This window comes from Schistocerca nitens, chromosome 3 (genome assembly GCF_023898315.1).
Source record: "Schistocerca nitens isolate TAMUIC-IGC-003100 chromosome 3, iqSchNite1.1, whole genome shotgun sequence".
Taxonomy (NCBI): Eukaryota; Metazoa; Arthropoda; class Insecta; order Orthoptera; family Acrididae; genus Schistocerca; species Schistocerca nitens.
Genome location: NC_064616.1, coordinates 882,304,933 through 882,317,328, shown reverse-complemented (window position 1 = coordinate 882,317,328; position 12,396 = coordinate 882,304,933). Strand labels below are relative to the sequence as shown.

General features: G+C 37.7%; 1 protein-coding gene across 3 annotated transcripts in view; it reads right to left on the bottom strand.

Annotated features, from left to right (window-relative positions):
- LOC126248927 (oocyte zinc finger protein XlCOF6.1-like) overlaps positions 1–9,894 on the bottom strand; it is an 85,093-nt gene extending 75,199 nt beyond the window's left edge. For 2 of the 3 annotated variants that reach the window (XM_049950430.1, XM_049950431.1), the window contains exon 1: positions 9,625–9,894. In XM_049950430.1, coding sequence (XP_049806387.1) covers positions 9,625–9,741 — 117 coding nt within the window. In that variant the 5' untranslated portion in view covers positions 9,742–9,894. The remainder of the gene's footprint in view (positions 1–9,624) is intronic. The other variant, XM_049950432.1, reaches the window with a different exon arrangement.
- Positions 9,895–12,396: the final 2,502 nt, after the last annotated feature.

Genomic DNA, 12,396 nt, shown 5'->3' with positions numbered 1-12,396 from the left:
CTCCTGCAGTTCAGTACAATTTTCCATTGTTACAACCTCTCGATATACTACAGCATCATCCGCAAAAAGCCTCGGTGAACTTCCGATGTTATCCACAAGGTCATTTATATATATTGTGAATAGCAACGGTCCTAAAACACTCCCCTGGAATCAGCCAGCAGTTGGCCTATGGCATCACTGAATAGACTGATAGACCTGGGGAGCAGCAGTTTTAACTGTTCCCAAGAAGTCATCAAATGATATGACGTGGTACAGCTTTTGTTGCAATTAGTGATATCTAAACCCCAGAACAATCATGGACACATGTCCTAGCATAACCTATACTGAACATAACACAGACAACTAGTTCTACGCAAAAACTTCTCAGCAGTGGATTTAAAGAGTGGTTATCACCAACCAAAGCCTGCATTTACTGTACCATGGGCTGCTATCAGTATCAAAACACGCCTCTTGGTTTTAAGAATGTTCCAGCTACTTCCAGAGGCTATTGGATGGACTGTTGAAGGGACCGAAACTGATGAAACAAAGCATGTTTCATCTGGATGACATTGTATTTTTTAAAAACCTATAGGAGCATGTGCAACAACTGGAGGAAGTTTTCAAGAGGTTGTGTGCAGAACATCTAATGCTAAGTACTGAGTGTAGCACTTCACATCAACAAGAGATAATTATCCCAGACTAGGTCATCTGACCAGCCAAGACGGCACCAATATTGATCCAGGTTGATCGGGGCTGTATGCAATTTCTTGCCACTGCAAATGACAAAATCATTTTTACGATTCTGAAATTATTATACAAAATTCATTAGGGGCTCTGCTGAAATTGCTAAAACCTTAACAAAATTCTTGGAGAATGGTGTGCAATTTCACTGGTCAACTGACTGTCAAACCACATTTGATAAAGTGAAAGAGGCATTAACAAGTCCAGTGTTAATATTTCCGAATTATGAAAAGTAATTAATCTTAAAACTTCCTGGCAGATTAAAACCGTGTACCGAACAAAACCACTAACAACACAGGAGCTTTGCCTTCTTCGAGCAAGTGCTCTACCACAATTTTAATCTACCAGGAAGTTTCATATCAGTGCACACTCCATTGCGGAGTGAAAATTCATTCTGGAACCCCCCCCCCCCCAAAGCCATGGCTCAGCAACATCCTTTCTTCCAGAAGTGCTAGTCCTACAAGTTTTGCAGGAGAACTTCTCTGAAGTTTGGAAGGCTGGGAATGGGAAACTGTTGGAACTGAACTGTGAGGATAGGTTGAGAGTTGTGGCTGGGTAGCTCAGCTGCTAGAGCACTTGCCTGTGAAAGGCTAAGATTCTGAGTTTGAGACTTGGTCCGGCACACAGGAAGTTTCATATGAGTGCACATGATGCTGCAGAGTGAAAATTCATTCAGGAATTTATCTTATCTTGTGACGTGAGCAATCAGGTAATTGGATGTATTCTCAGTCAGGATACAGATTAGAACACCTGGTAGTGCACGCATTGACAGTTGAATAAAGCACAATAGAATTACTCAACCACAAAGATGGAAATACTAAGTGTTACTTATGGTATTAAATATATCTGTTGTCACTTCAATCATATTAACATGTTGGGTACTAAAACCAAGTGAATTTGATAATGAAATGATATACAAGCCCAGTAAGAAACACAGCAATGCTGATGGTTTGAGCAGGAAGATTGGGGTCATGTATGTGCTGGGCAGACAGCTTGCTGAATGACAAGAAATGCAGATTGCTGACGCGGACTGTCAAGTATTTAGGACACAGTAACAGTTCACAACATACAAGGGGCTATTATGTACAATGACAATGTATGGACCACTGTTGTGATACCTGCAGCTTTGAGAGACAAAGTGCCAAATAAAAGCACACAGCAATGTATTCGCAGGTCACGGAGGGCAGTCGAGAAATACTGGTGAAGGACACATGGGCAGGACATCAGATAGTATGTAAGAAATTGTATACCATGTGCATAACATCACCATCACAGTCATCAATGTGTACCATTGTAAATATAACTGGAGGCATCCAAGCAGCTTGAAAGGATGGGGATGGACATTCTGGGTCAATTCAGCCTAATACAAGCAGATAACCACTGTACGTCAACCATCACAGACCATTTTTCATGTTATGTTTTTTTGTGATGATTGCAATCTCTTATCAACAGGAAAATATGATGGCAATGGCCATCGTAAAAATGGAATGAGCAGGTGAGAACTGTGGTAGGGAAGGCAAATGGTTGACTTCGGTTTATTGGAAGAAGTTTAGGAACGAGTGGGTCACCTGTAAAGGAGACCGCATTTTGTAGGATACTGGTGCAACCTATTCTTGAGTGCTACTTGAGTGTTTGGGATCCATACCAGGTCAGATTGAAGTAATTCAGAAAAGGGCTGCTAGATTTGTTACCGGTAGGTTCAAACATGTAAATGTTACGGAGATGCTTCAGGAACTCAAATGGGAATCCCTGTAGGGAAGACGATTTTTTTTTTTTTTTAAATATATAAATGCTATTGAGAAAATTTAGAGAGCCAGCATTTGAAGCTGACTGCCAAACAATTCTACTGCTGCCAACATACACTGCATGGAAGGACCACAAAAGTAAGGTACAAGAAATTAGGGCTCATACAGAGGCATACTGTCAGTCATTTTTCCCTCACTCTATTTGCAAGTGGTACAGGAAAGGAAATGACTAGTAGTGGCACATGGAACCCTCGCCACGCACCATATGGTGGCTTGCAGAGCATCTATGTATATGTATATGTATATGTAGAGTTGGTTACTGAAATCTGACGTTCCCATTACAATTCATTACCGCTCAAGGTACTAAGTTTGTGTCTGATCTGTTTAAGCAACTATACCATCTAGAATACATTCTGAAGCTCAGAACTAGCCTGCTCCACCCTCAATCAAATTGAAGAACAGAATGCATTCAACGTAATGTTGGCAAAATGTTAAGTTGTTATGTGAACAGCCATCACATCAACTGGGACATTTACCTTTTTACTTCATAGCGGCATATATTTCTAAAGTACATAGCACCGATAGGCTATCACCAAATGAGGTAGTACACAGGGAAAAGATACCTTCACCTTTTGAAGTAATTAAGCCTAAGTTTGGGAAGAATGGGAAGTCTGTGAATAAGTCTGCAAAGATGTCATGAGATGTTTAGAAGAAGGTAAACAGAGCAAATAGTTCGACGCATTAGTAAGCTAACTGAATACTATATCGGTCAATGGGTCTTGCTGGTGAGTACCTACAGACCAAAGGGTAAGACGAAGAAGTTCCTAACTCAATACCAGGGACCATACTCAGTCATAAGAAATGGCATCACTTGTAAATGTGAAGTTACAACTCTCAACAAGGACCTCCATTGTGCATATGGGGCACATTAAGCCATTTAAAAGATCTGTGGACACTTTGCTACAAGTACTAGTGTGCTTACTGGCAAAGAACTTTAAGAAAGATAGGAAGGAAACGGAGATTGACAAGCAGGGTAAAACTGGAATGCCCTATGTATTTAGACCACATTGTAACAGACAGCAATGTCATAGGGTTTTATGAAGTAGTTTATGAGTAATGTGTATGGTAATTCGGTCACTGATTTACTGTATGTTGTGGGATTGTTTTTATGATTATTGTTAAGTTTCATTATATCTTTCTCGTTTCCTAAAGCAAATATTTAGTTTAAGTAAATGGGAAGGGATTACTGTGATGCTGTGTGAATGTACTAACAACTGTTGTACGGCCAGAGTTACAAAAGAGGGAGTAAGAATTATGCAAACACCTTTCTCCCAGGTGGCACTGCCACTGAGAATGTACAGAATAGGTGTGAAATAGTGACAATACTGCACCTCTTCAGGGCAGACATAATGGAAGCGATGGCACAGAGCTTGTTAATGTTCCATCACACATCAACAGTTGTAATTAGGTAATACAGACAGAGCAAGGCCTCATGTACTGATGTGATTGCCAGTAGGGGGGCTGGATGCACATTACCAGCACTTCATGATTATCCCCACCCAGTGAAATTAGAAGATTACATAAATTTGCGCAAGTGAAAATGTAAAGTACTTTTAGCTTAGAGGAGGAAAGAAACCTACATATCAATGTCAGCAGAGAAACTATGCTTGTGTCATAGTGAGAGTATTAAAATATGACTGACTAGGATGGTCCAGATGGGAGCACGGGCACTGGAAGTTCAGTTACTTTTGGGTAAGTCGGAAGCAACAGAATATCAGAAGGAAGTGCTGACAGCCATATTTTCAGAAGGTGGGCACACATTGGGTTTACTGACCCCCCCCCCCCCCAGGTAGTAATAGTAAACTGTTACAAATAAAGAACACCTAATTGAAGGACAAGGTTGAAATTACACGATAGAGGAATACTAGGCAATTGGATGAACTGTGACACAACGAGTACAACATTTCGTCTTTCAGCTACCATCACTGGAACAGCTATAATCTGACAAAATCACATGAGCCCTCCAAACATGTTGTCACCCCAGAACCACGCCTTTTTAAATGCTACCCTGAAACTAGACTTCCTTCACTCATTAGGTAAGCCAATAACTTCACAAAAGGTACTGATTACCACAGAAGATGTCAGTACTCTGATAGGCAAAGTCACAATGTCATGACTTAAGTGTCATGGTTTCTAGTGCTGTACTGGCTCTGATAGCATTTTGTGTAACTTATATCTACCTTAGGCAAAATCCAGTCCACCCTCATGCCAGTGCATGAAATTCCAGTGGAGTGGCTCACTATTTGCAAGTAAGCATTAGTCGATTAAGTATTAGAAGTTATTATAAACTGAACTTATGAGACAGATTTTTATACTAGAAACAGAGAGAGTCAATATTTTCTTGCATGTCATGCCTTGGAAGGGAATGTCCCACATAATGACTCAGCTTGTAATAAGAATTCCAAGTGTCTGGAAAGGTTTTTCAGAGACTCTACCAGTCACGAAATTTGCAGATTTACTTCATTAAATTATTTAAGCAACATGTTTCTAGACACAAACATCACCTTGACACTACAATGGTAATACAAAGACACAGACGTAGATATTTAAGTCGGTCTTTACAGTCTTGTATCCATTCTGTGGAGGAGGAGAAGTATGCACATCTGTTACCATAGATGCAGATGGCAAAAAGCAGAGTCCAAAATCAGTAGCACAAATAAAATATTTTAAAAGAGGACAGATGGATAGCCAAATATGAGGGAATATTCACTTCATGTGTTGGTCAGCTGTTCATATAAAGCTTTTTTTAAAATATTCACTCACTTTGTTCAGATAAAATGGCTGTCTTCTTTTGATGTGTTCAGTTACCTCCGTTGCTAGGGCTTCTTGTTAAGATCCATTGTAGCCCAATGATAATGTTTATACCTCAAAACATGTTGCTTCATTAAATAAAGTCAACAACTTTTCTGACTAGATGCATTCTCTGAAAAATGTTTCCATATTTTTGAAACAGTCGTGGTCATTTGACAGTCAATATGGCTTCAAACTGAACTACTTTAAATGTTTCCCCATCCCATATAATATTTAGTATATTAAACTAATCAACTTTTTAAATATTTTCGCCTGTGAATGTCTGCTTCAGAGTGATATCAAACCACACCCCACTCCACTGTATGCTTTATTGCAAGCTCATCAACCAAACCATAATGGTGTTGATTTTTGGAATGGATGGAAGTACATTAAGAACTTTATATGAATCTAGAACAGACTGTGTTTAACAAGCTAAGTTTTGAACTGTTGATGATCTACATCTACACTGACACTCCGAAAGCCACCTGATGATGCGTGATGAAGGGTATTTCTGGCACTGCTAACTGCCTCCCCCCCCCCCTTCCCCCCGTTTTTCCCCTGTTCCATTCAAAAATGGCATGTTGGTTAGAATAATTGTTGGTAAGCCTCTGTATTTGCTCTTATTTCTCGAATTCTCTTGTCATGGTCATTTCGCGAGATGTGTGTGGGAGGATTTAATATGTTATCTGAATGTTTCCCAAAAATACTCTCTCAAAAGTTCAATAGTAAACCTTTCATGATGTCCAATGTCTCTCTTGTATCTGCCACTGGTGTTTGTTGAGCATTTGTGTAGAACACTCACTCTGACCATACAATCCCATGATGAAACTTGCTCCTCTTCATTGTATCCCCCCCCCCCTCTCTCTCTCTCTCTCTCTCTCTCTCTCTCTCTCTCTCTCTCTCTCTCTCTCTCTCTCTCTCTCTCTCTCTCTCCCCCCTATCAGTACTACCCGATAGGGGTTCCAGATGATGATCAATACTCACAAATCGGTTGAACAAGTGTGTCGTAAGACACTTCTTTCATGGACGAGTTATATTTCCTTAAGCTTCCTCCTATGAATCTCTCTCTGGCACCTGCTTTTCCTACTATCTGTTTTATGTGTTCATTCCACTTAAGGTTACTCTGGATTAGGGATGGTTGTTATCACTGAAACAACCAGTTTTCAGTTTTATGTTTTTTTTTCCCTCTCCTACGCCAGTTTAACCTGACTAATAAAACCTCTCAAACTAAGTGGTTTCTGTTAAAATTACTGGTTCTCAGTTTTTTATACTTATTACTTCCCGTAATAAATGTAGAAATCGAACACAAAATGGAAAATTTTGACTCTCTCTGTTTCAAGATGCACAGAATCAAAAACATTATGTTAAATAGCTAAATAAAATAAAAATTTAGTCTGTATATTGTTTGTTACTTTTCTGGATAGGATAAGCTCCAATTAATTCTAATTTTTGAAACTCTGCTCAAAAATCATGTTGTCATAGAGGATAATGCCACTATTTTCGCATTAAGAATAGTCAGTGCTAAAGGGTGAAAATTGAAGTTCAAAAACTATTTTTTTGTGTTAATCTGTCCATTTTCAAAGGGCTAGAAGCACATCAAGGCATATTATGTCGACACAGGCAAACTTTCCACTAATTTTTATTTGTACTGTACACTGAGAATGAATAGTGAAGTTTTCTCGCTCTACGAGGTCGCAAGTTCGCTGTGGCTCATCCCGTTTCTAATCTTTAAAGCAAATGGAGCATTGTACTTCACTGATATCACACTTCATAAAATACTTAAGAGTTCTGGGATGGTGCAGTTCTGTAATACAATTGCTGTCTGACAACCACACTGGGGTACTACCATCTAAAACAGACAGGGAAAGTTTTGCACACTACATGTACATCTTCTAGACCACAACAAATGGTAACCTACTGTCTCAGCAACTGTGTACCAATTCTTATGCCAAGTGTTTTGCTCATTTCTGTTGGCATCATTATTAAAATACCACTGATAGCTCTTCCCATTTTCTATAATGATGCAATATTTCAGTACAATGGAAATATTATAAATAAAAATTACTTGTTGTTAAGAAAGATTTATTAAAAAAATTAGCATTGCTGCTATGGCTAATTGACATTAGATGACATGAGCATCGCAGAACAAACCTTTGAACTACAGGAGAGGGCTGTAAAACGTCTTCATCGCTTTGCCACAAAGAATCAAGCAAATTTTACAACTATGCAACTTTGAAAAAGAACTAAAAAACGTGCTGGCAGCCAACAGCTTTTATTGCACTGGTGAAATTCATATAGTTGGACACATCAACTTGACACAAATTTTTGTGGAAGCCTTAACGAATCTGTCACTGTTGTCACTGATCAAAACAGATTGGTGGCATCCCAGTCTCTAGTAATGCCATTATTTATAATGTCTGACAGTGAGAATAGTGATCATATGTAAATATTATAAGTTTTTGTAAGATTTTCTTGACAAATCTTGTATCAGTATCTTGGTGACATGGACACAACAGAAATACAATACCATTCTCGGTGAGAATGTTGTCCCTCTGTTATACAAAGTATGTCAAACATTGAGTTATGATATTCCCTAAGGGGCAATAGTTCAATGCGAACGGGTTGACCATTACTGTGAAGAAAACAAACGACATAAAATTTGGGAAGATAAATCAAACCAGTACCTTAATCTCGTACTGTGTGGAAATGAGTTAGAAAAGATACATTGCACTAAACTTTCAGGGATGTATGTTGATCAAGACTTAAACTGAAAAGATCATGCAGCTAAACTGAGCTAGAGACTCAATGCCGCACATTTTGCTCTGAGAATTATTTCTAAAGTTTGTTCCACAGATGGTGATAGAATGACTTATTTTGGTTACTTCCAGTCACCTGTAATTTACAGAATAGTTTTCTGATGTAAAATTAATAGTTGATTCATTGAAATTTTTACATTACCAATTATAGCTATCTTGCTACACAGTTCCACTAGGGCTCGTTGCAAGCCCCTATTTAAAATGCTTTTTGCTTACTGTACTCTCTTTGCACATTTACAAATATGTGTTGATTACATGAGGTAGACTCTGACCTGCAAATCAGCTCATATTACCACAGTTATAATACTTGCAACTGTGGATCCCTCTAAATAGACTAGGTTAAAACAACCCATACTCAGAAGACATGCGAGCCACTTTGGTGTCATTCTTTATAATGCACTGCCAACATACATAAAGGGGCTGGAGGGAGAAATGGCTTTTAGATCAGAGTTAGAACGATTTCTTGTTGAGAAGTCTTTCTACAATGTAAATGCTGTACCATCTTTGCTGTGTTTGTCTTCACAAAGAGTGTTTCTGCTGTTTGTTTTCTGTTTTCCTCTGAGAAGGAACCTGGTACTAGCTTCACTGTGCTTGATATAGTGTTGGCAGGTTTTCTTCTGTTACACTTTCCTGCAGTGCTATATAACATGTTTGTATTTTAACTTTTTCAGTATACGTTTGATATCAAAGTTTTATGTTTTACCTATAGCACTGACTTACTTATTGTACGTTATACTTTCCAGCACTCTTATGTAATGTGTTCATGGTTTTCACTATTTCAGCTGTGTGTTTATTTTCAAAATTTCTTGTTCGTTGTTTTCTTACACATGTTACACTCACGATGTACAATACGTATTTGTGATTCCTCTTGCTAATCATGTACTGAGTCAAGGTGGCTACTATAGTCGTAATGTACTGGACTCAAATTCAGGAGTGAGTTCCCCATTTGGCCATTCTGTCGTGTTTTCCATGGTTTCCCCAAATTGATAAGTTGAATGCTGGGATGGTTCCTTTGATAGGGTCATGGCTCTAGTCTGCTCTTGGCTCACATAATCTTAGCCTACTTTGTAAATGTTTTATATGCGTATATTTTATTTCTGTCATGTATCTCACATGCCATACTTTTCTACTAAATGGTCTATCAAGGAATAAATATATAAATAACAAAATTAATTCATAATGCCAGTAATTTGCTCACATTCAATGTCTTCATTTAGATTCCAGGAAACATGCTTAACCTAAAAAATTGTTATAGCTTTAAATGTGTGAGGGTAACAGTTTAAAACTAGATCACTTTCATAGACTTTACATTTTGTCGTTATATTTCCTCTTATTTGTTTTGGGGGAGGTAATTTCCTTTTCCCCATGACTGTCAAGGCATCTAACACTGTACAAGTCTCTCACAACATCATATTTTATTGTGGTTTCGTTAACTGTCCGCTCTGCGGACGATCCACAATATTTAGTCAAAGAAGGTGCCAATAGTTACTTACCACGACTGGTAGGCATTCGTTGATTTTAAGGGCGAGACGGCGAGCATGTCCATCCTCACTGAATATTTCAATTAAATTTTCATTAGAGGTACACAATCTACACTTCACAAGTTCCATTTGTTTGCTTTAGTAATAAAATTTATGCTCGCGCTGAAACGCTTTTTAAACCGTAGTAAAAGGCATTGTCAACACAGACTTTGTTTCCACGATTCATTTAAACAGTCCCTAACACTTTCACCTTTTCTATTTGTTTTACCACAAACAAAACAACAGGACTCTGTTACTAGCAATACAAAGATTTTACATGCAACAGAACTTAACTTGTGTCTAGACGCAGCAAATCTTAGTGCCTACTGCCTATCGGGTGCGCCCGGCTGGTCTAGGGGGTGCAGCTTGTAGTGCTATCTGGCGGTAGACAGCGAAAGCTTACGATACTAATCTATTTTTAGTACTGTACTGCTGTCCCCTTGGTTTGGTTATTGTAGTTAGTTTATATTACGAAAGCTCTTGTTTGAAAAACAGAAAAATATAGTTGCAGTTTGTGCAATGCAAAATATGGCAGTAATTTATATCGCCAAACTGTCCAAGATACAAATATAATAAAAACAAAATTATTCGAAAAAATTAACAATACTACCCAATTGCCATATCTTTTTTCTTTAGTTCAGCTGAGAAGCTAAGAAAAACAGATTTTTATTTAACTTACAAATCCTTACTAAAAATTACATTTCAAGGTCATTCTCCCTGACTTTTAACCTTGAATGTCTTACACCTTCGAACCCAGAAAATAATGGAAATAACGATGTCGCCACAACGTTCTTATACTCTCATACCAAGTATCGGGTGTCTCATATTTGTAATTTATACCAAATTCCATGAAAATTGAAACTGATGAAAAAAAAACACTTATTTGAGTAATCTGATATAAAATGTATCATTTGTTGTATGCACAATTTAAAATCTCGTTTCTGCGACATTTAGAAGTTTACAAATTGTATCAAAAAAAAAAAAAAAACATTGTCACCTACTCTGTCATATTATCATAAACAAATAAGCTTTGACTGTCTGCTTTAATTCAACTCATTTTCATCGGCAGTGACAATTCACTTTGCATTTCATTTGTCAGTAAATACACCAATGGCAAACAGCATGTGCAGATTTTATTCTAACCTCACACTATTGAATGGTACTAAAGTAGCATTCATTATAAATAGTCATGAATTCCTGCAACACAGTTTGCAGCCTTCTAGCAATTTCTTGATCCGAAAGATCTTTAGCAATAAAATTTCTTAGGTCACTACTACTTGGGCTGAGCACTATAAAACATTTCGCCCAATTTTAAAAAATATTTCATACGCTGACAAAACTACATGAACATTGGTATTACATAGATCTCGCAGTATAATAGACTCGTTAAGCTAACTAGCTTATATCACAAAGCCTGTCAGCTTATTCTCCACTCCATTGCAGTCCATTGATAAATACTTCTGAACCTGCAGGATTGTAAAATATAGTTACAAGTCTTTGTACATAAAAATTCAAAGCTACTCGTAAATTGCCGAGATGTATACGAACTTCAAGAGAGAACTACATAAAGTTCCGCTACTTAAAGATAAAATTCAGCTCCAGGTTAATGATGGAAACTAGTGTCCTTGATGTTTGTGCAGCCATCGGCGATAAACACGGGATTCGGGCCAATGTATCTCCTTAGACCTCTGTAGTCAGAAACGTATAATATTAGTCAGTTACTATAATAACAGCTGGAATACTTTTATAAGGAAAAACTACTCTTTGTCTAGGGAGACCACACCTATGTTTTCAGTTGGGTTTATTTTCAAGAATTTTTTTTTGTTAAGTTCTTCATTACCGTAAACTGTAGGTCCTAAAAAATGCATAAGGGGCCTAGGCACTTTGGCACATCGTGATGTGAAGTCTGTGACAACGTACATGAGATTAAAACTTCAGTAATTAAAATACAATTTTGAATATCGCGCGGAAAGAATCAAAGGCGAATTTAAGCTTTCACTGTCTGCCACCAGGAAGCGCAACGAGCGGCAGATCCAAGGTCAGCCGAGCCCAACCGACCACCTCACCCGATCTGCAGAAAGATTTGCTTTCCCAAGACACAAGTGATAACATGAGCGGCAGCAAAAGCAGCCATACCCGTATGGCAACCACCGAAACAGATCACTGAGAGAATTCTACTCCTAAAATCAAAACTGTTTATATATCATACAGAAATAGTTTGAAACGGCAAATGACATTCGCCAATTATTTCAAGAAAATACAACATACTTTGACAGTTCATAGGCTGGCTAAGGACAGAAATTACAGCATTAAAGATGACCGGGATGAAAATAGCAACTAAACACTCAATTGCGTGATTTTCAGGACGCCCTACAGCGCCATGACCCTGGGTTAACAGTGCTTTGAGGCTTAATTGAACTGAATGGAATTATTTTCCTGTCAAAAAACTTGTTTTTTACAGTATCGTCAGTTAATGCACACATATTAAAATATGATTACCGAGATATTGCTTATTTTGTAATTGCTTATCATGTAATTAGTTTTATCACACGGATTATTCAGACTATAAATTAGGTTGTATGCCTTAACTTAAGATTTTGTTTCTCACAATCACATTTATAATAAAAAAATTATCATTTTTCATTGTAAATGCATTCGTTTCTGTTATAGAATAATTTTGTATTCAACAATGGCTTCAACACGACTTTAAATTTATTTTTATGTAATGCCCTTGCATCATGTGGT